Genomic DNA, 21,669 nt, shown 5'->3' with positions numbered 1-21,669 from the left:
AGAAAAATTAACATTGTTGAAGGGTTTTAGTGAAAATAAATCGTTGCAAACAAGTAGAATGGAATGAAATATTTCAGGATTATCTTTATTTCTTTTGCCTTGGTGAAGTAATACCATGCAAAACATCTCTTGAAAATATACTTACTCGAATAATCTTTATTTTATGATGAGTTGTTCTATAAAGATGTCCCACGAGAGTGGCTATTCTCAAAGAACAATAACTCTAAATAAAAGTTGTTTTCAATGAGTATAGTTTTGAATATAGTTCTTGAATGACAAATGTTTTAAACAAGAGCTAGTCTTAAACAACAATTATTATAAATTAGAGCCTTTCTTAAATGAAAATTATTCTCGCGACATTTTTCTAAATAGAAGTTGTTTTGAAAAGAGTTATTTTAAATGTGATTTTCACGAGCAACACAACTATTCTAATACTGAATTAAATTTTAAATTAATGTAATAATTAAGAAAAGCAATTATCAAAACTAAATACAGGTTTTTAAAATTAAAATACTTAAATCATATTAAAATTAAATAAATAAAAAAAGAATCAAATCGGTGAGGAGCCGATCACATAATAAAATTGTTTTTCACCTCTAATTCATTTGATTTAGGCCGATTAATCAAGGATGTGAATTACAGTTGAATGATATGAAAACATTAATTTTCTTCAGATTTAAAAACAACACTTTCGAAGCCTCTCTCTGCCAAACTCCAGATTTCAAAACAAATCCGAAAACCTGGCGTAAGCAAGTTACCCAGTTAAAACCATTAAAAACCCCAATTTGGAGTGCAAAATAAATGGGCCTAAGAATTATGGGGTTAAAAAATGTGTTGTTAATCCCTAATTTGAGATTTTGTTTAAAATTCAATCTTTCTATTTAAAAAAATTAATCTAAATATTATCATCATTGATAATTCTTATTAAATTTGTTAATTTAGTATTTTATTCTCAAAAAAATTAAGTATCTACAAAACTCAACATTTTTAAGTTTAAATGTTTATGACACTCACATCCAAATTGAGTATCAAATATAGCTTAAGATGTTAAGCTTAAAATTTATCTCATATCTTTTAGTGGGTTTTTAGATGAAACGGAAAATGAGAAAAAATAAGAATAAGAATAAAAATAAAATGAATTATGAAGAGGAAAAAGAATATCAATCACAAAAATGGAACATTTGACGACCATGGACTTAGATGCAAAGATTTAATGTCCAATAAAAATTAGAACTGAAACAAGCTAATAAAGAAACCAGGAGATTTTGGTCCCTCTCTAATTTCACATCACATAAAAGATTCGACAGAAGAAGACAAGGCTCTTCTTGCTTTAATCGAAGTGATTCCTCCTACCAATCGTTCAGCTAATTAATTGTCGCGTTTTGCCAATTCCAAATACTAAAAACGTGAGATGCAATGGTGAATTCAAAAACTTTACATTATGGGTTAAACTAAAAGAAATTAAAATATTAAAAAAATCATATAAATTAATGCAAAATACTAATATTCGATAAATCAATTTTGATATAATTAATTGTAGAATTAATAAAAAATTATTAAAATAGTTAAAAATAGATGAAATAAATTTTAATAGCTTGTAAATTTCTCACCCATTATTCATGATAATTTTCATATATTAAAACTATTAAATTACCTTCTATCGTCAATGTTATAAACATTTTAGAGAGTCTGTATGAGGGAAAATAAAAAGAAGGTTGAGAGAAAAATGTTAAATGTTAAAAGAACAAAATTATAGATTTTAGAATTTTAGTTATAGGGAAAAAATTATTTTCATATAAATTAATTTATTTTAAAAAATAAATATTTAAAAAATTTGTGGGTCATTCTTTCAAAAAAAAATTGATGGGTTGAATGTGGTCAGATGTGTAGAGGCAGGAACCTTACCTCCTCAATCTGTTGTAGACGCTACTGAAAGGGTAAAACAACCGGGATGCTGTAATTATTCTTCCACCTCTTCGCTCACCTGCTGCGGGCCTCCATTCCCACCTTTGGCTGCTGCTGCTGCCTGCGTGCCTTTTCTGCTTTCTTGGCTAACATGCGGCGTTTTTGTTCGTTAGCATCAATCCAGGTATAGTTAGTTGGTATGTGGAAAGGATCAACCTCGTCATGACTATCACTATCACTTGACTGGCCACCACGACTCCCTCTCATCCATGAAGTCCATGATGTTGAACCCTCTGATTCTTTTGACTTGGCATCCTGGAAATGAACCGGGCTGGAAGGAGGTGTTGTAAACTCCTCCATCGGCAGAAGCTCCTCAAATCTAGTGAAAGTCACAAGGACTCGAATAGTTGACACAATAGGGATGGCAACCTAGAACAAGGAACATGAGACATCAATATGAATATGTTCCAAACTTAAATACATAACTTCTGTAAAATAATTACAGTAACCACAAACCAACCCAATAAAAATTGTTGAGATGCAAGTTTGGAATGTTTTATGATATTACACACTACTCCCTACTCATAAGTCATCACCACTTTCTATCATGCTTGCATAACAGTTTCCACAGACAAACATTTAAAATGAAGATCTTTTAGCATAATGGCCATTCTCAAAGTTAACATTAACGCTTTAAGAAGGAAAGACAATAGAACTGGCAAGAAGAAATAGGGAAGTATTTTGCTGCCACACTAATAATGCACATTGCATCTGGTTCATTCACAATAAGGTGACCTCCTGAACCAGAAATACAGATGTAGAAATGTAAATAACTATCGAAACCATGATTTGTGATGTCAGAATCATATACGTATTTTAATGAAGAGTTATGGGCAGATTCCAGCAATATGGCAAACCTAATAACAGCTTAAGGATATGTTTAGATGGGTAAAAAAGTGGAAGAATAAAAAGAAAATAGAAAAGATAATCAATTTCTATCCTAATGTATAAAAGTTAACTTTTTAAATTGAAATGATAAAAAAAGAAAAATATATATTAATTTAAAATTATATATTTTTCAAATGTTTTTTTTTTTTCAAATCAAGTAATATAAAGATAAAACTACCATCTTTCCTACTAACAAAATTATATTTTTCATCTTCTTACTTTTTTTACCCTTTAATTTTATTTTCATTCTACCAAACAAAATTTAAAAAGCGACTTCTCTCAAATATTAAATGACAAGACACTCAATCAATTCCTATATTAGACCTAAGCTTTCACGAGCCTAGATCCAAAAGCATCAAGTAATGGCCAACCCTCCTAAGATTTTGTACCAGAAAAAATATATTAAACCATTAGTAACATAAGAAGGATTTATGGTATATATCCCCTTAAGGTTTCCTTGACCTTAATAAAAGTATTTCTCAAATAACAACAGGCTAACAGTCTAATTGCACTTCCAGACCTCAATTCACTAGTTAACAAAAAACAGGTCCCTACTTCAGCACTCGTTCAAGTTAATTTCCAATCATCAAAAAACAATGTGTTTGGATTTGAAACACCATAGGACCAAGGATACCATTAATGGACTCATTCCCTGATATTGTTAAAATTAATGTGAACAAACTGAGGAGATTAGATCACTGGAGATAAGCAAGTAAGGCCAGCAAAGCGCTCTTCATAGCAATTTAAGTATTTGCTCTAACCCAAGGCATATTTTCCTGCCTAAAGATATTGATAGCTCTTTATTTTCAGACTTGACTACCACTCTAAGTCAACTTTGAAGCCTCAATTCTACTTCAGTATCTTTTATCATCACTTCTGTTCCAACAACAAAATGAATAAATAAAGTAAATAGAGAAAATTGCACTTACATAAAAATAAAAATAAAAGCATGATTTATGCATACAATTAAAACTAAACTGGATTTTTACCATAAAGTAAGATAATTGTTCGAGTTGTTGGCTTTATATGTCTTAAATTACCTTGACTGGAAATGTGCCCGGTGGCAGTTTAGTTGTCAAAATCTCCCTTAATCTCCTTATAGGCTTGACTTTCTTGCCTAATATGTCAAATAAAGGCAGGAGGTCCTCTGTCTTTAAAGGGAAATCTGGTGTTAGCCATAAAACAGGTCTCACACCCTTCTTAATCTCATTTCCATGTTTATCATCACTATTGCCCCCTTTCTTCTTCTTCTTGCTGCTTTTATCTTTATGCTTCTTGCCATCAATAGCATCTTCCTTCGCAAATTCAGACGCTGATCTACGATTATCAACTTGCTTCTGATTGCGACCTCCTGGATCCGATTTTGAGAACTTTCCAATCTTTGAATCATCAGGATTATCACCGTTCTTTGAGCCTTTCTTATTCCTGGCAAACCATCTCTTCTTCTCCTTAGCAGCAACAACATTTGATTCAACACTTTCATAGGCACCAGCTGAACCATTTTCTTGACAGTCAAAAGAACCATTTTCTTGACAGTCAACAAATCCATGCTCATCATCATCATCATCACAAAAGCCATCTGAATTTCCCTTACGAAGCTCCGAATTCAACTGCATCCTTTCCTCAGCTGTCAATACATCATCATACTCATTATTTTCACCGCTATTTGCCATCCTCTCTTCATCAGTCATTGCACCAGGAACTCCCCTTGACTTCATACTGAATGTCACATGAAGCATATCATAAATTTTAGCCTTCCAGTTTCCAACCATCTCACTTCTCTCTTGTCGTCTCCAATTCAGTTGAGGAGCAAGCTCAGCCTGAGCGACATCAATACGAGGCCTATACATATTAGTTTTAGACATCTTTCGCACTTCATGAGCGATTTCTGATTCAGTTGGTTGCTCACCAGCCCCCTCCAAGGCATTTATAACTTCTTTTTTCTTATGATAAATAACAATTAAAGAGCCTGCAGGAAGAGAAAGGTTATCATCCTCAGAAGTGTAGCCTTCCCCTAGAAAGAGAACTGTTTTGTGTGATCTTTTAATATGGAACCCATCAAATCCAGCAAGTGTCGTATCAGCACGGAAATTTGAACCCCGCTTCCAAATGCAGTAAGTGTCTGATGGTGCAATGCGCCCAATAAACGGAATGACTGAACTTTCAAAATGAAAAGATATCTCCATGTAAAAATCACGGATTCGAGCTAATGAGGCAATAAACCTGGGAAGTCTGCGACACCATCTAGCCCAGGCAAGCGGTTCTGAGTGTCGAGCAAAGATCATGGCAATAGCCTCTTCCCTTGTCCAAACCGCTTCTTCCAAAGCTTTCCAACCCTGCTCATTCCGAAGAGTCCGATCTGCTCCAGCCAACATCAAAATTTCCACTGAGATTGGATCTCTCAATCGCACTGCTAAATGCAGCGGAGTCTCCCTACCTGGGACATCACGACGATCTAAGACAGCCGAGAGAGCATCAGCCCGTTCCTCAGCCTCAAGAGATTCAGCTTCAGTATTAACCTCACCAGCCTTAGCCAGCCGAGGGAGTGTCGAGATAATACACCTAAGCGCGGCATGGTCACGGCGAGCAACAGCTAAATGAGCAGGACTATGGGCATACTTGGAAGGATCCTCCATTATACTTGACTCTCTTCTTAGGTTTATGCTACTACACTATCGTTTCCTCCATGTCCAAAATACCCTATCATTGAAAACATAAATAACAAACAAAAATACACTCCCACCTTAATCTCAAATTCTCCAAAACGCTATATTTTAAGATAAACGATCCAAATTTTAATAAGGTTCCACAACTACTTCTCAGGGCTTTTAGGCTTTGCTATGCAACTTCAATACTAGCTTTAGTTTAACAATGATAATAATAATTGGCAATGTCGTAACTTCTTTACATCTGCTCAAACGACGTTCGTTTTTTTATCCTTCCATTTACAAAGAAGTTAAAGCTTCCACGGAGTACAAATCTGTATATGCGATCCCCATAAAGGAGAAGTAAACAAAAATGAGCTTCAATAAGTAAAATTTCCATATTAGCACAAGAATTTTGATTTTTACTTTTTTACATCAGAATATGAAATTTTCACAAAAGAAAAACAAGGGAAAAAGAAAATCAAACATAGAAGTTTTCACTAGTTTACACTGAATTAAATTTCACGTTTTTTTTTCCAATAACCACCAACAATATTCATTTATGTTTCTTCCTTCTACATTTACTTTCGTTCATTTTCCAGGCAGCCAAATAAAAAAGAAACAAAATTTAAAAAAAAATAAGAAGAAGAAGAAAGAAAGAAACACAAACCTGAAGAAGCAGGTGCAGGCGCAGCATCCAAATAAATATCCGAAACGCGACCGGATCGAGAAAGTTTTCCTTCTCAAATTGGCTTCGTGGAAGTTGAAACTTCAGAGAGAGAGAGAAAGAGGGGGGGGGGGGGAGCTAAATCGGACGGTTAACGTCAATTTGAGGAAACAGGATCCGACGGGTCAGGATCTGAATCTTCGAAACATAGACTCGCCTATAAAGCACGAGTCCTCATTCAAAATTCAATACGTAGCTCAGATCTCTCTCTGATGCAGCCTCAAGTGAACCAACAGAATTTAGAAGAGAGAGAAGAAGATGAGAGAGATGAGTTTTTTGGAGGGAAACCAATAACGCTTCCCTCTTTATAACAGAATTCCGGTAATTTGTTGGTTACGAAAGAAGCCATTACTAATAATGGAATCGGTACCAAGTATGGAAATTAGAGGAAGATTGTATTTAGGCACACTATTGATAAAATACATAAATTAATCCTAATACATTTCAAAGGTTAAATTTAAAAATATGCTAATTTTTTTAATTAGGCTTTTAAATCGTTTTAAATTTTAATTAGGGGAATATGTCGATTTTAGGAGAAAGAAAGTGAAAGCGCACCTAGCTAAACACACTTTCCTGCATATGTACAGAAAGCGTGTTCAACTAGATGCGTTTTCCCTCAACCATAAAATGCAACAACTTTTTTTATTGTTGTCACACCAAATGGTAAAAATAAAATAAAGTCTCAACAGTAATTTTATTTTTTAACTTATAAATACCTCCTAATTTCATTTTTTTATTCACATCCTCTCTTAAATTCTCTCAATTCTCTCAAGCTTTTTATTCAATATTTATTTATATTTTCATTTAAAAATATTAATTTTTTAGTTTTATTGTATTTTATTCGTTGGGATCAATTTCTCGACAACCATATTTTTGCTACCCAATTAGCAATGGTAAGACGAAATTTAAAATTTTTGTTATTTTTAATTATGTTAAATTTTTTTTGACTAATCTAAATATTTTTTTATGTTATAAATAAGCAAATAATCGTGTGTTGGAGGCGTTCATACATAATACGGGAGAGCCTTTGATCCCTAAAATTCGTGGGTACCTGTAGGAGGTTAGATTCTTACATACGTCTCGCATGCAAAGGGGCTGCAAATTTCATCCCACACTAATCAACGTGTCGGTGAAAAGATAGAGACCTAAAACACACATTTTTCACCTTCTATGCGGTGAGTGTACAATCACAGTTGAGGACGTAGCGTTACAACTCTGTCTACTGGTGGATGGGTCAGTTATCACTGGATCAGCAGTGGTTCGGGGGAAAGTGGACCTCTGCATCGTAATGTTGGGGAAGGTCCCGAACAAGTTCGAAGGTGGTCGAATATTGATCAACTGGTTGGAGAAAATTTTGAATAAGGTTCCCGACGACGCAACGGAGGAGGTCATACAACAGTATGCCTGAGCATTCATCATGAGGTTAATTGCATTTTAATGCCAGATAAATTTAGAAATTTGGTGTATGTAAGGTGGCTTCTACATTTCATTGATTGTGTAAAACTAAGTTAGGGATTTGTTGTGTTGCCCACGTTATACCGGGAGCTTTGTCGGGCAACGCAATAAGATAAGATGTCGATCTGTGGTTGCCTGTTGTTGTTGCAGTAATGGGCCTAGTGGCGAATATTGTTTCTACGTATTAGAGTGACTAACCCATATATGTTCCCGTTTGTGATGAGGTTGTAACACCCCTAACCCGAATCCGTCGTTGGAACAAGGTTACGGAGCATCATCGAAATTTATAAATTAAATTTCAGACATCTCATTTCATCTAGCATTCATATTTGAAACCAACCAAAATCAAAATATTAATGAGCCAACGTTGGCTAAATTAACTTATACATGCCATTATAACTAGAATCAAATCATCCAAAATTACCGATAAAACCAATGGATAGTGTGATATATCTCCGAAAAGTTTCCAACCCAATCGAGCCTCTGATAATCTGTAGGGTAAATAAAAAAAACAAATGCGTAAGCAATGAATGCTTAGTAAGCTCGTGTAGTCTTTAATCATATTAGTTCCTTTAAAATATGAAATCTATACATATCATGGATAACCCAATGTTGATACCACAATACCCATGAAGCTATATTCATCAACTTACAAGGTAAATAAATCCACAGTATCACTTAAACACGTTATCCCAAGCTTAGTAGGATTTTATATAATTTCAACTCTTCATAATTTCTTTATTTTCATTTTCATTTCTTTACTTTCCACGCTTATTCCATATGCGTTGTCGAAACCATTTTTATTTTTTTGGGAAAAAACAAAAATTAGTTGTCGATGGAAATTTGGAGTCGCTACCAATATTTTATTAAGGTGTGATTGGATCACCTAAAACGACTTTGGTCTACGAGTTTTTAGAAAAACGGGTTCGGGAGTCAATTACGTTCGAGGAAGGATTAACACCCTCGTAACGCCCAAAAATTGGTACCAAATTGATTAATTAATGTCTTAACGTCGAGAGTTAAAAATGCGATCCTTAATTAAATTAAAGTATTTATTAAGACTCCCTCATTTTGAAACAGAAAACATCACACCCAATACGTTAGGGCACGATATTTATTTTTTCAAGATGAGTTTGTCCAAAAGATTTGTGTGATAAAATTTAAAAGAATATTCAATTGTTTAAGATTTATGACGAAACCGCAGCCCAATACGTTAGGGCACAATTTCTCAACATCCCAAACATTGAATATTTCCTTTATTAATATATATATAAAAAAATATTTGTCTCGAGAAATCAATACGTCACATCCAATGCGTTAGGACACAACATATTAAATTCCCAACAACAAGCTTTTTCATTTTATTTTATTTTTTTGATCAAAGAGCAATTCTAGATTATTAGATTTAACGAAGAAAATCGGAACCCAATACGTTAGGGCTCAATTTTCTTGAAAATCCTAAATACAAGTATTATCTCTATTTTGAAAAGTTCTATTTTAAATTCGAGTAAAAGATGACGTAATGTTATATTGTATGTATGAATGTCACAATAACAAATACAACAATGGCATATAAATAATATAAACAAATAAATAAACGAAATGAATATATAAAAAATAATAACCCACGACATGCAAAATATCAAATGAATAAAAATATAAATGTAAACACAATTAAATAGCGAATGAAGAAAGCAAGCAAAATAAATAAAGAAAAGAAGGTATATAGTATACACATAGAAATTCAAGATTAAAAATATAAATATGATTCACATATAAAATTTTGGGTTATTAAAACTTATATATATATATATATATATAAAATACATAATGCATTTATGAAAACCAAAGAAAATATAAATATATGCATATATACATAAATTATAAAATATGTGTTAAAAATATAAGTAGGTAATTAAATATTTTTGAAAATAAATAAAAAACATAGGTATATGCGTATATATATAAATATAATAGAATAGTCATTAAAAATGAATATATATACATGTAAAATATATTAAAATAATTAAATAATATCTACGTTATCAAAATTAATTAAATAAAAAATATATGTACATATACAAATATGAGAAAAACATTAGTTGAGAGGAAAAAATAAGTATGTACATAAGAAAACAATAAATATACATATATATAAGTTAAAAAAATAATTACATAAAAAAAACAATAATTACATAATTAAAATTAACTAATTTTAAGAAAGATATAAAAAAGGACTAAATTGAACTGCAAATAAAAAATCTGGGGTAAATCCACAAATAAATAAAGGCCAAAGGACTGTTTTGAACGCGCGTATAATCATGGAGGGACTGGAAGGGAAATTTTCCCTTTCCCTCTAAATGGCGTCGTTCAATAGGGACCAAATTGAAATTTAAAATAAATTAAAAGCGAATTTTAAAAAAAAATAAACTTAATTGCAAAAATATTAAAAGGCGGAGGGGCTAAAAGCGCAATTTACCCCTCCGCTCAAAAACACGCGGATCCTAGGCCGGTCGGGTCGAATTCGGGTCGGCCTCCCCAAAACGACGCCGTTTTGGGCGTCTGGGGGCTCTCCAAAACGGTACCGTTTTGGTACCGTATAAAAGCCCCTATTCCTCCAAAAAATTCATTTTAAAACATACTTTTTTTAAAAAAATAAAATCCTTTAAAAAACTCAAGCCCTCTGTTCTCGGCGTCGGTCGGCCATCGGCCATCGCACGATCGCCAATCTTAAGCGTCGGCACTTGCCAGATGTCATGGCTAAAAAAAGGGAAAAACGCCTTATTCGATCCCCTTGACTTTACTAAACCCAAATCTGGGTTCAAAGTTTCAAAAAACCTCAGAAAACGCAACGAAAAATCACAGAACCTTTCGGTTTTTTACCATCGACCCAAGGAATGGCTCCCTCAATCGTCTCCGTGCCGTTTCAAAATCGAAAACAGGTTGTTCCCTTCTTTTTATTTAATTTATTCGCATGCAAATAAAAAAACAAAATGAATCTAGTCTAACAATAGATAAAAAACTGTTAATAGCAACCTTTTGAATTGGTTTATGCCCTTCCCCTTATTTGAACTCTTTGTGTTGTAAAAATAATAGCTTTCTTTTTTTTATTGTTTTTCGGCCCCCGATTACATTATCTTAATGGCCTTTTATAGCCAAAATAACAATATCATAAGTAAATCAAATCTGTTTTCTTTGATTCGCAATCTTTTTTTCTTTCCATATACTGCTATTTCCTTTCTTGATGCGTAGGTACGAAGATCGGGGGAGATTCAGAGAGCAAAGCTTGGCTTGCGGCGCGAGTTCACCCCTGAAACCCTAGGGTTTCCTGAATCTGTTTTGGGCCACTGTATTTGGGCCTCTGTAGTTTGGTTTATTTCAGTTTGGGCCATATGGGCCCACTTGTAATCTGGACTGCTTTACTTTCTTCATGTAGGCCGGGTAAAATTTAAGTATTACATGCGTGACACACAAGTCATAAATATTTCATTCAACCACAGTCACAAGCTAATGCATTTCCAAAGTCTTTTTCGAATTGATCACATGATAAGTTATTTCATAAGAAATTGTATAATCTAAACCTTACCACTTTTTAGTGAGCGCTAGCATATTTTTACTTAAATACTTTCCATTTCAATGCATTATATAAATAATCAAAATACCATTCAACCAATAGCTTGGCACTTGCCTAAGCATCAAACAAGAATACTAGTTAGTGTACTTGCACACATTATATATAAACTCATCATGCATAATTTTCTTGTATCAACATATTAAAGATAATCATACATTTACATGTCATGATACATATCATTCTCTTGTCGTTTCTTCATAGACTTATATCATTCATTTCATTATTTCAATATTTCATGTACCATCATTTTCATGAATTTCGTACATACCAAACAATAGTTCATTTCAAATTCATGTTATCTCACTTTAGGATTTTACCCGTTTTATCATTTAAATATCAATGGTTATATTTATTTCAGATCAACACCAATAATAATCTATAAATCTTTCAATTCAATCACATAAGTCTTTTACCATTACTTTCTGAATCGAAGAACGACTTACGGATATGAGTACATCGTTCTTTGGTGCCATATTCCAACTATGGTCTTGCACATATAAACACTACCATAGTCCGACCATGGTCTTACATTCATAGTGTCATAACCCAGTTATGGTTTTATCCGTCAATTCCTTTTCAGAGATCCATTAAATTTTTCTTCCATTCAACCGGGATTTCTTCCCCTTTTTATCAAATATATCAATGTTTCATCAATTTTCATATAATGAACATTCAAATCATATTCACATCAATAACAAACATTTCAGGCATTTAAGAATATAATTCAAGTTACATGAACTTACTGGGCTAAATTGTAGAAATATCAAAATTCAGGGACATTTTGGTAATTTTCCACTTTTCTCGAATTTCCACTCAAATCTTGATCTAAATTAATATTTCATTCAATTTATTAATTTAAATGATAGAACAATTCATTTCATGCAATTTGGTCATTTTGACATTTTTTACAAATTACCCATAAAGTTTTACTTTTATTTAATTTAGTCCCCGAGTCTAAAAGCGTGCAAATTATCCATGCTAACTGAATATTCATACATATATTTTCCTCCTCCTCCTCTCCATTCCACATCCTTAATTTATATAACATGCTTATAAGTAACATTACCTATGATTTCACAATTTACTTGTAAATTTATTCAAAGCTGTTCGTTTGAGTCATAGTCACTAAATTATTTTTATCTTGAGCTAAGGAACTCAAATTTAGGATCCTCTAATTTTACCTGAAACTAGACTCACATATCTTCTTATCATAAAATTTTCAGAATTTTTGGTTCATCCAATAAGTACAATTTATTCTTTAAAGTCACCTCTGTTCTGTTGTCTAACAATTCCGACCCTTATTCACTAAAAATTAATTATCTCTTTGTACAGAATTCGGATGATGTCCCCGTTTGTTTCTATTGAAAATAGACTCATTAAGGATTTTAAAAATATAAATTATAACCCATAATTATTTTTTTACAATTTTTAATTATTTTTCCAAGTCAGAATAGGGGAACCCGATTCATTCTGACCTTGTCTCACAAAATTTATTATATCTTATAATTTACAATTCCATTACTTACACGTTTCTTTTATGAGAAACTAGACTCAATAATATTTAATTTCATATTTTATTCATACTCTAATTCGATTTTCATAATTTATTGTAATTTTTCAAAGTGAGCCTACTGTTCTTTGGCCAAAACAGTTTTAGTACAAGATGTTTATTACCATGTTTATAATACCGTATTTTCCTTCTCTACACTATTTCTTATCACTTTCTCTTATTTTCTCTTCACTAACATATCAAGAACATAGGACCATATATACAAAACTTTACATTAACATCATTTCTATATTTTTCAATAATATCAAACTTAAAAATATACTAAAATCTTGATGTACTTACCTTGTCATATTGATTTCAATCTTTAACTTGATTTTCTCTCTCCTACAGCTTCTATTTCTTGAATCTAACTTGATATTCTAGCTCCCTTAGTCTCCTTGTAATCTTTCTCTCTTGATGGATAAACTAATATTTATTTATTTTTAATCTAAAATATCTCCAACATCATCATTATCTTCTAGATTTCTCTCTCTTCTAATTGACCATTTTTCCTTTATGATCTTTTAAAATTTCATCCTTGAGTCATCACTTAATTTGGTAAAATTACAATTTAGTCCTCAAAATTTTTCATCTTTTCAATTTAGTCCTAATCCATCCATTTTACTTAGTTTTTAGATCATTCCACACTTAAAATATTTACACCATTGGTTCTTCAAATTTTTCATATTTACACTTTAACCCTCAATTTTGAGTATTTATTCTTGGGCAACAAAAATTTTCTCACTTTTACGATTTAATCCTTTCTTGAACTAATATGTCATAATATACTTCCCAATGTTGACATAACTCAAAATTTCCCCTTTTTGTCGCTTTATTTCCTTATTTATTATATCAAAGATAATATCTTACTGTAAAAAAATTTTTTGGGGTATTACAGAGTAAACATCATTTATCAATATATGCGTAGTTTGTGTAGTAAATGTTTTTATTTATTATATGTTTTGACTAATATATCACTTGTATAGGTGGAACCATAGGCCGAGTTACGTGGAACTACCCGACAAGTTGGAAGAAGTTAAGCTACTATTAGATCAACGCTCGAAAACTGAGGTTAATTACCTATCCTTTTCAAATAATATTAATTACGCAATGATTCGTTAAAAAAAATCTGTACGTAACAATATTTACAATTCTACTTTTCAATTTGAATGGATGTCGTACGCTGACCCCGAGATCATGTCTTGCATCTTGCCAGAAGTGTTAGACAATCGGGAGATATGGGACGCGAATGTGCCCTTAATAGTGTACACGGTGGTGAAAATGCACGAACTGGACTGGGTTCTACGACAGTTTAGGAATAGGCAATGAATTTCACTGCCACCGTGAGACATGAAGGAACTACACAATATGGACTTGCGAGGAAAGAACGACGAGAACTGGACAAAAAAGCACAATGAGCACATCCAAACTTGGGATCGTAGGATAGAATCCATACCCGCCTGTAAACTATTTTCTCGGTGGACACGACGGCAGTTGATGATTAGCTATCATGGTTCAAAACTGTCAACAAGTCTTATTTGTTACCACCGGAGGCGAGTAGTAGGCAAATTCGATTGAAAAAGTAATGTCGACCTCCATAGTAACATAGGAGGGGACTTGGTCCCACAACAGATTCGTCATCAGCTTTGGGAGAAGATGAGTCGCCTATAGCTACGCAATATCCGGGTTAGTTTAATCCTCTTATTCCCATTCAATTTAATAACCATATTTTTTTTCGCAAGCACCACCGCATTACAGACCATCACTGCACCTGGTTAATTATTTTATTTCCGTAAGTATATATTTTGGGGCACCGATGTCCCCCGCATACTACATACCCATGCCGATGTCGATGTCGAACCCCATGTTAGGACAAAGGTTGACATATGCATCACCATTGATGATAATACTAATGCAGACGCCCATGCAACAGTGAATAGCGATGTCAATACCCGGTACCTTTCTAATGTACCCAGGATTTAGGGTACCTTATGGTTACATGCCTAAATTGACCCAAACATCACGCACATTACTATTTTATCAAGGTGGCTCATTATTGCAACTACCGAACACAGGAGTGGCGAATACACGATTGCAGGCGATGACGACGCAGTAATTAACTACGAAGAAAGATGATGACTCTGGCGAACCTGAATAAACGATTTCCCAAGGGGCAGTGATAGGTACATATTTAGACGACAATGACAAAGACGATGAAGTCTATAGGCCTGCACCTCCGGATGCACCTCCAGTTGTAAATTCAGTTCCATGTAGAAATCCTCTATGCGGCCGTCGTCCACAGCCTTGCGACACACATTCTCCCCAACGACACTATTGAGTGTATTTTTTGTTATAAATATTGTGATGTAAATATAAATATATCATAAATAAAAAAAAACTGAGGTTATTCATTCAAACAATACATTTGTTATTATTATTATCTATCATGAGTAATGTGTAAGTTAACAATAAATAACAAATTGAACTAAAAGGAATACATGAAGCATGCTAATGAATATAAATTTTGGTAGAAAGTAATATTATTAACGCTGACGCCCTAACATATCCCTATACAGAAAACATGTTGTCCTCATATGCCCTGGGTTTCTACAATACTCACATAATTTTTGTTGACAGTCTCTTTCCTAAATATCCATGTCGTTCCTTATCCGGGTGGAATTCGGGTGACCTTTCGAGATGCAATGTAAGTCATTGTTTGGAACCAACTCCAATTGTGTGTTATACATCAGTGGTCACATACTCTCATCTTGGATGGATGGGAATTCAAGACTCCACGCACTATGAATGCGTTCTAGTCGGTAGATGTCATTGATGTAAGGTGTGTACTCAATCCATACATTCACACATGTGGTAATTACATATGCGCATGGACATCGAAGAGCTTAGAACCTCCCACAATCGCAGGTCCTTTCCATTAGGTTCACATGATAGGATGCGCCTAACATTTCCTGGTCAGGCCTAACGTGCTCCATGACTCAAAAATTAAGATTTCGACATGAGTGGTGCATTATATACATGGTGTTCGCTCTCACTGTATTTCATCGAATCTCTTTTATCACGTCATTGTAGAATGTGCCGTAGCCTACTATCTGCCTAGCATACATCGTCGTCCTCTTAAGAAATAAGGCGACCAGTCGAAAGTATGTCTCTTTAATAACTAATGTTACCGGTAAATGACGCGTCCCCTTCAATATGGAATTGACGCACTCGGCCAAGTTTGACGTCAAGTACTCATATCTTAGACCCCCGTCATACGACTGCTTCTACTGTTCGAACAATATATTCAATACATACTTTACATTGTAGGCATTAATGGTGCTTAGATTGTTCAACATTTGATGGAATCGATGTTGGACAAGCTCATAACCTATTGAGAAATAGCCAACTGTTAGTGGAATGAAATAACCCGATATGAATATTTGATTAACAGTGAATACTTAGTTCGACCTTCTAACCCATGTCGATGATTAGATCTCACTTAGTTTTCGAAAGATATTTTTAATGGTAGTTGGATCCCACATGTAATATACAATACCGATAATGAGTGTGATCCTAGAGGGCTCCATGACGATCAATTATAGAGAGTATTTTAGGTCCCCTGTTCAATATAACACATATGTCGGGATGTGAGCAAACGCAATGACACAACCTACTCAAGAAGAAATCCCAGTCATTTACCATTTCTTTGGGAATTATTGCAAACGCTATAGGAGGAATTTTTCGATTACTGTCCTAAGCAACGGCAAGCAACAGACGTTGTTGATACCTTCCATATAGCTAAGTGCCGTCAATTTAAACCATAGGCTTACAGTGCTAAAATGCCTCTCTTTATTGATCAAAGGTCCAAAAAACTAGTGAAATACTCTTTTTCTAGGGACAAACTGATCGTTGTAGTATATTAGGCGGGTTTCAAGATCGGTTACAGAACCTGGTACGTACCAATCTAATATTTGACACCATTTCCATAAATAGTTATACGAACCCTCTCACCCGTGATGCAACTTCTCCATAGCTTTCTGTTTTGTAACTCACACTTTTTAATACGTTGAAGTGTACTAGTAGTAGCTATATATGTTTGCAATCAGCACCAGTATTTGAATCTGGGGACTGGCCTTCACAATTGGTAGAATAATGTCAGCAATCATATCTGAGTCTAGCCTCAGATGGTCTTGACTTGCACTTGTTGCAACACATGTATGGGGACCAAAATACTTCTTTATCGTCCACATCTCAGTTTTCTTCCAGTAAGACACCATGATTTTCCACTTACACTTCTTAACCTTTATTGCGCACTTTCCTTTGAATTTCTCAGAACGAGACTTCATGATGTAGTAGTCCACGTTGTTCTTGAAGCTGTACCACTTCAATGCAGTAAGAAAACATCTTTATTGGGGTATTTTGTTCCAACTTCCAGTACTTGTAAATCACAATATGTGCTTGTATGACTAGGTGTTCTCTGTAGAAGCCGCAGAAACTCTATACCTCCATTGACCGATAGGTCGATGTTCTTCATGTGGGGTGGAGTTTTATACGCCCTGAATTACATATCTGGATTTGGAGCATTGTCCGAAATGTCATCGCCAGACTCGCAAAGTTCTAGCTCTGTTGTAACCGGATTTGGTTCAAAACATAGTGCCATTTCTGAACCTTCGGACCGCGCAGTTGAATTGGCAGAGGTTCTAACTCCTCCCCCTTGTTTGCGTCTGCAACCCCTTTTTCCTCACATGCATCTCTTTTCTCGTTCGTGATTTCATTGTCTCTTTCGAGCATGGCATTTGACGTAACCTCATCGTCTCCCGTTGAAAGAAGTAGGTCATCGGTTCTCCTGTAACCCATGTGCCTGCCAAAATATTCAACGGGTTGATACCCAATGTACGTTGATGATTCCCCGGTATAAGTTCTTCCACCCCATAACATCGATCCAATGCCAAAGTTGAAATCAAACGCACTGATTAAATGTCGAGCCCAAATTATCTAAATTTAGGTTATGCTGATACCCTAACTGGTACTAACCCTCAAATTTTAGATCGATGCTGGAGACCAATGTGTGTCTACCCATAAATGTTTCAGGAACATCGTAGTAGCTGTTTTGTAGTAGGCTAAAAAACCCACCGCACAACTGTGTAGTAAGACTTTCTGATTCAACTTCGATACCTGTATTCGCTGCGATAATAATCGAAGATGGGCCAGATCCATCAGCATCGGCGAACTTGACATATAACTCAATAACAACATTTCTGCTTAAGATGTGTAATGATATGGTCGTCTCGAGATGCGTCTCATTAATCACATCGAATAACTCATACTCATATGGGTCAATGGAAGAAATAAATCTACATTGTGACCTTGTAATTCTTTCCTAGGCCTATCCACCTACTTTCCTCCTAATTTTGTTCTGTAGCTCACGCGTTTGAATGGTACTATTGAACGTAAATTCCACAAGCTTCGCTCCTCAAACACCACCCCAACCTTTGTATTATAGATTTAACCATTGTAGTATGTAACGAATTTCACTCGTCGATTCATTTTACTATCGGTCACGAATTGGATGAGCAAACGTAAAAAAATAAGTAGAGAGTTGTCCAAAGGAGTACACATAACTCTCACAACATAAGGTTCTTCTATTTGATATTAACTTGATGTGTGTCTATGTTATGAAAATTACGCCCCTTTTGTGAGAGAATTATATACAGAGAAAGAGAATACGTGTTTTGAATTATGTTTATGAATACATATATTTTTTACATATTGTATGGTGCAAATAATTTTTAAAACGCATGCAGAACTCATATAATTCATCACGCCTGTGCTCCCGAGAGATTCTACGCTGTAAGACATGCTCTATAAGCATCTGAAAAGGTACTTTCACTCTCAGAAGAAAGGAAATTTGTTAAAGGAAGATCGCTCAAAAGAGAAGCTTTCCCGATAACATTTCATATATTGCACCGAGATGGGATTATTGCCTCTAAAGCTTGTCTTAGGGAAGTTGGTTATGGGGTAATTTTGCTTTCTACAGTCAATGGTAGAAGTTGATGTGGAGGTCTTAATCGATGGTCGTTATGCGGTAATGGATCAGAGTCTAAAATAGGAGCCAGCTGACAGTCATTACGAGGCCACGAGCTCAATCTTTTCGAATACCCAAAAATGATGCCCTATAAATACCATACAAAAGTTTAAGGGCATATTCATACGAAAAAAATTTTAGGCTTCCCCCTATAATCGGTGTAATTTTTTATTTTTAGGGAAGCGGTACATTTAACCTCCTTCTTATTCGAAGGTTGGCACCGTGATAGACGTAAGAGGACTCTCAGGCGAAAAACGACTTTGCGATGTAATAAAGGTGATGCTCCTTTCGAGGTGACGGCAGTTGTCGTTGTTACACAACTCATTAATAACTACAATTGTTGCCGTACCAACCCGAGTTTGACCTCTACTATGCCAGAACATCTACTTTCCACCTAAGAGCCCTCTTGTATCCACCTCAGTGCCAGCCTTCGGACATGAATGAAAGGTTAAAGATACCAGATTCTTGGAAATAGAGAAAAAAATTACGTTGATTACACCAGAAGTCCCAGAGTTTTTCTATATGATTATGACCTCAATCTTATGTATGGTATATATAAGGCACTGTTTGCAGGTATCCAAAAAGGTTGAACTCTTGACCGTGTAATGGTCGTCACCTAGCCCCCCAGTTATACTCGAATCTATGACCGCATCACAGCTGCCAACTGGGATCTCCACCTAGACTTCGCCCCCTGATTGTATCAAGCATTTTTACCCTAAAACTTGATTTCCCCACGATGAGTTTTTAAGATGATGGTCCTATCCCGCCATGACATATGAAATGTATGTGTACTGATGGGCGTTATCAAATCTCCAACGCCTCAAAACTACCTAAGAACTTTCGTTGTTTCAGTCGAAAACCCTGAACACTTTTAAAATACCCTAACCCATAAAAATCTTAAAAACTTTAACCCTAAAAAATTAAAAGCCCTAACCTTGGAGAGAGAAAGTGAAAGCGCCCCACGCCCAGTTGTGGGCGCTTTCACTTTCTCTTTTGTAAAAAAGACCTATTTCCCTAATTAAGGTTTAAAACGGCCTAAAGGTCTAATTAAAAAAATTAGCATATTCTGCTAATTTGGCCCATTTCAAAATATATAAATTAGTCACTTCCGTTCTATTTTGATTACTCAACTACTAATTTTTTTGATTTAATCACTAAACTTTTCAATATTACATATTTAGTCACTCGGGTTGATGTTGGCTTTTTTATTGGTTTAGTAACAAAATTAGTCCTCTAATGTTTTCACATTCTATCAATTTGATCTTAAATATAAAAATTCAACAAATTTAGCCTTCAATATTTACAAAATTTGACATTTTAGTTCTAATTCTAAAATTTTCAATAAATTTGGCCTCAACATTTACAAAATCTTTCAATTTAGTCCTAACTCTAAAAAATAAAATATATATTTAAAGAAAATCTTTTTTATCCCTTTATAACCCATCTTACCCTCTTTTAAGTCATTTGTAAAAGAACTCAAAAAAGTTGAGATAAAACACAAAAATTAAGATCCAAAAGAAAATAAAGGCATTAAAAATGCTATATGTTCGAGTAGTATGCAAGGGACTTGTTAGCGATTCTATCGAGAAGCAACCTTAAGGTTCATTGTTCGTTTCCATTACTGTTAGGTTTTTTGAGATTCAAAGAAACAACAAAATAGATCCAAAAAACTTGGGCCTAACCAACAAGGAAATAGAGGAAGAGATGACAAATTTAAACATAGCTGATGAAGAAGAGGAACTTGTTCGTGATCAAGAAGAAGAAAAGGAAAGCAATGATGAATTTAACTTGTGTTTGGTAGGAAAAGTCCTAACAAATAGTGCAGTCCACTTCCCATCTATGATGTTTGTTATTGCTAAAGTATAGCATCCAATTAAAGGTATTTCCATAACAGAAATCAAAGATAAAAGAATCCTCTTTCGTTTTTATAACAAGTTGCATCTAATGAGGGTAATGGATGACATACCATGGTTTTTAAATAGACACTTAATTCTTTTCCACTGTTTGGAGAAAGGAGAATATCCAACTCAAGTTTCTTTGGTTTACTCAAATTTTTTTGTACAAATTCACAATTTACCCCTTGGTTTTATGTTAGAAGGAATGGCAAGACAGATGGGTAATTTCATTAGACGCTTTTTAGAATACAATGCAACAATAATAACAAAAGGCCTTAAGAAATATATACGAGTTAAGGTTTGCTCAGATGTATAAAGCCTCCTGAAAAGAAGAAAGTGTATAATATATGGAAAGGACAAATCTACCTATGCCACTTTCCAATACGAAAAGCTATCATTATTTTATTTTTTATGCAGAAGGTTAGGGCGTAGAGAGAGTTTTTACCCTTTATGATTAACTACAAAAATACAATAGATGAATCTAGGATGGGATCTTTCTCTAAGGGCCTTATTAAGAAGGAATGTACAATTTGAGAGTAGATGGCTGTGAGAGGAACCGAGAAATATAGTAAAAAATAGAAGTAGTGTTGAGAAGCGAAAGGGAAGAGCAATGCTGGTTGGTACATCGAAAACCCAATCATCCAATATGAGGGGTAAGGAATTTTTAACACGGCCCAACGATAGAGGCATTCTTGAGAACTATCAAATAGGTTTTGGTGGATATGATATTGACAATAATTTGGAGCATAACCCTTTATGGGGGATGGACAAAGCCCACAAAGAGGATCTAATTGGCATCCTAGAAGGAAAAAAATGTCAGAGGATG

At 34.3% G+C, this 21,669-nt stretch overlaps 1 protein-coding gene across 1 annotated transcript; it reads right to left on the bottom strand.

Annotated features, from left to right (window-relative positions):
- Positions 1-1,155: 1,155 nt before the first annotated feature.
- Positions 1,156-5,845, bottom strand: LOC105804615 (uncharacterized). The gene is made up of 2 exons (XM_052623470.1): positions 3,894-5,845; positions 1,156-2,334 (listed from the first exon to the last, which is right to left on the bottom strand). The coding sequence occupies exons 1-2, from the start codon at positions 5,487-5,489 to the stop codon at positions 1,981-1,983; spliced, it is 1,950 nt and encodes a 649-aa protein (XP_052479430.1). The 5' UTR covers positions 5,490-5,845; the 3' UTR covers positions 1,156-1,980.
- Between the last annotated feature and the right edge of the window lie 15,824 nt (positions 5,846-21,669).

The sequence above is a fragment of the Gossypium raimondii genome, chromosome 11 (genome assembly GCF_025698545.1).
Source record: "Gossypium raimondii isolate GPD5lz chromosome 11, ASM2569854v1, whole genome shotgun sequence".
NCBI lineage: Eukaryota > Viridiplantae > Streptophyta > Magnoliopsida > Malvales > Malvaceae > Gossypium > Gossypium raimondii.
Note: the sequence above shows the minus strand (reverse complement) of the source record. Positions and strands in the feature narration are given on the sequence as shown.

What these genes read in the sequence shown, in the direction of transcription:
- LOC105804615 (XM_052623470.1), bottom strand. Translation starts at nt 5,489, where the DNA reads ATGGAGGATCCTTCCAAGTATGCCCATAGTCCTGCTCATTTAGCTGTT. An exon ending in CGGGCACATTTCCAGTCAAG is followed by an intron (nt 2,335 to 3,893) that starts GTAATTTAAGAC and finishes TCCTTGTTCTAG; the next exon opens with GTTGCCATCCCTATTGTGTC.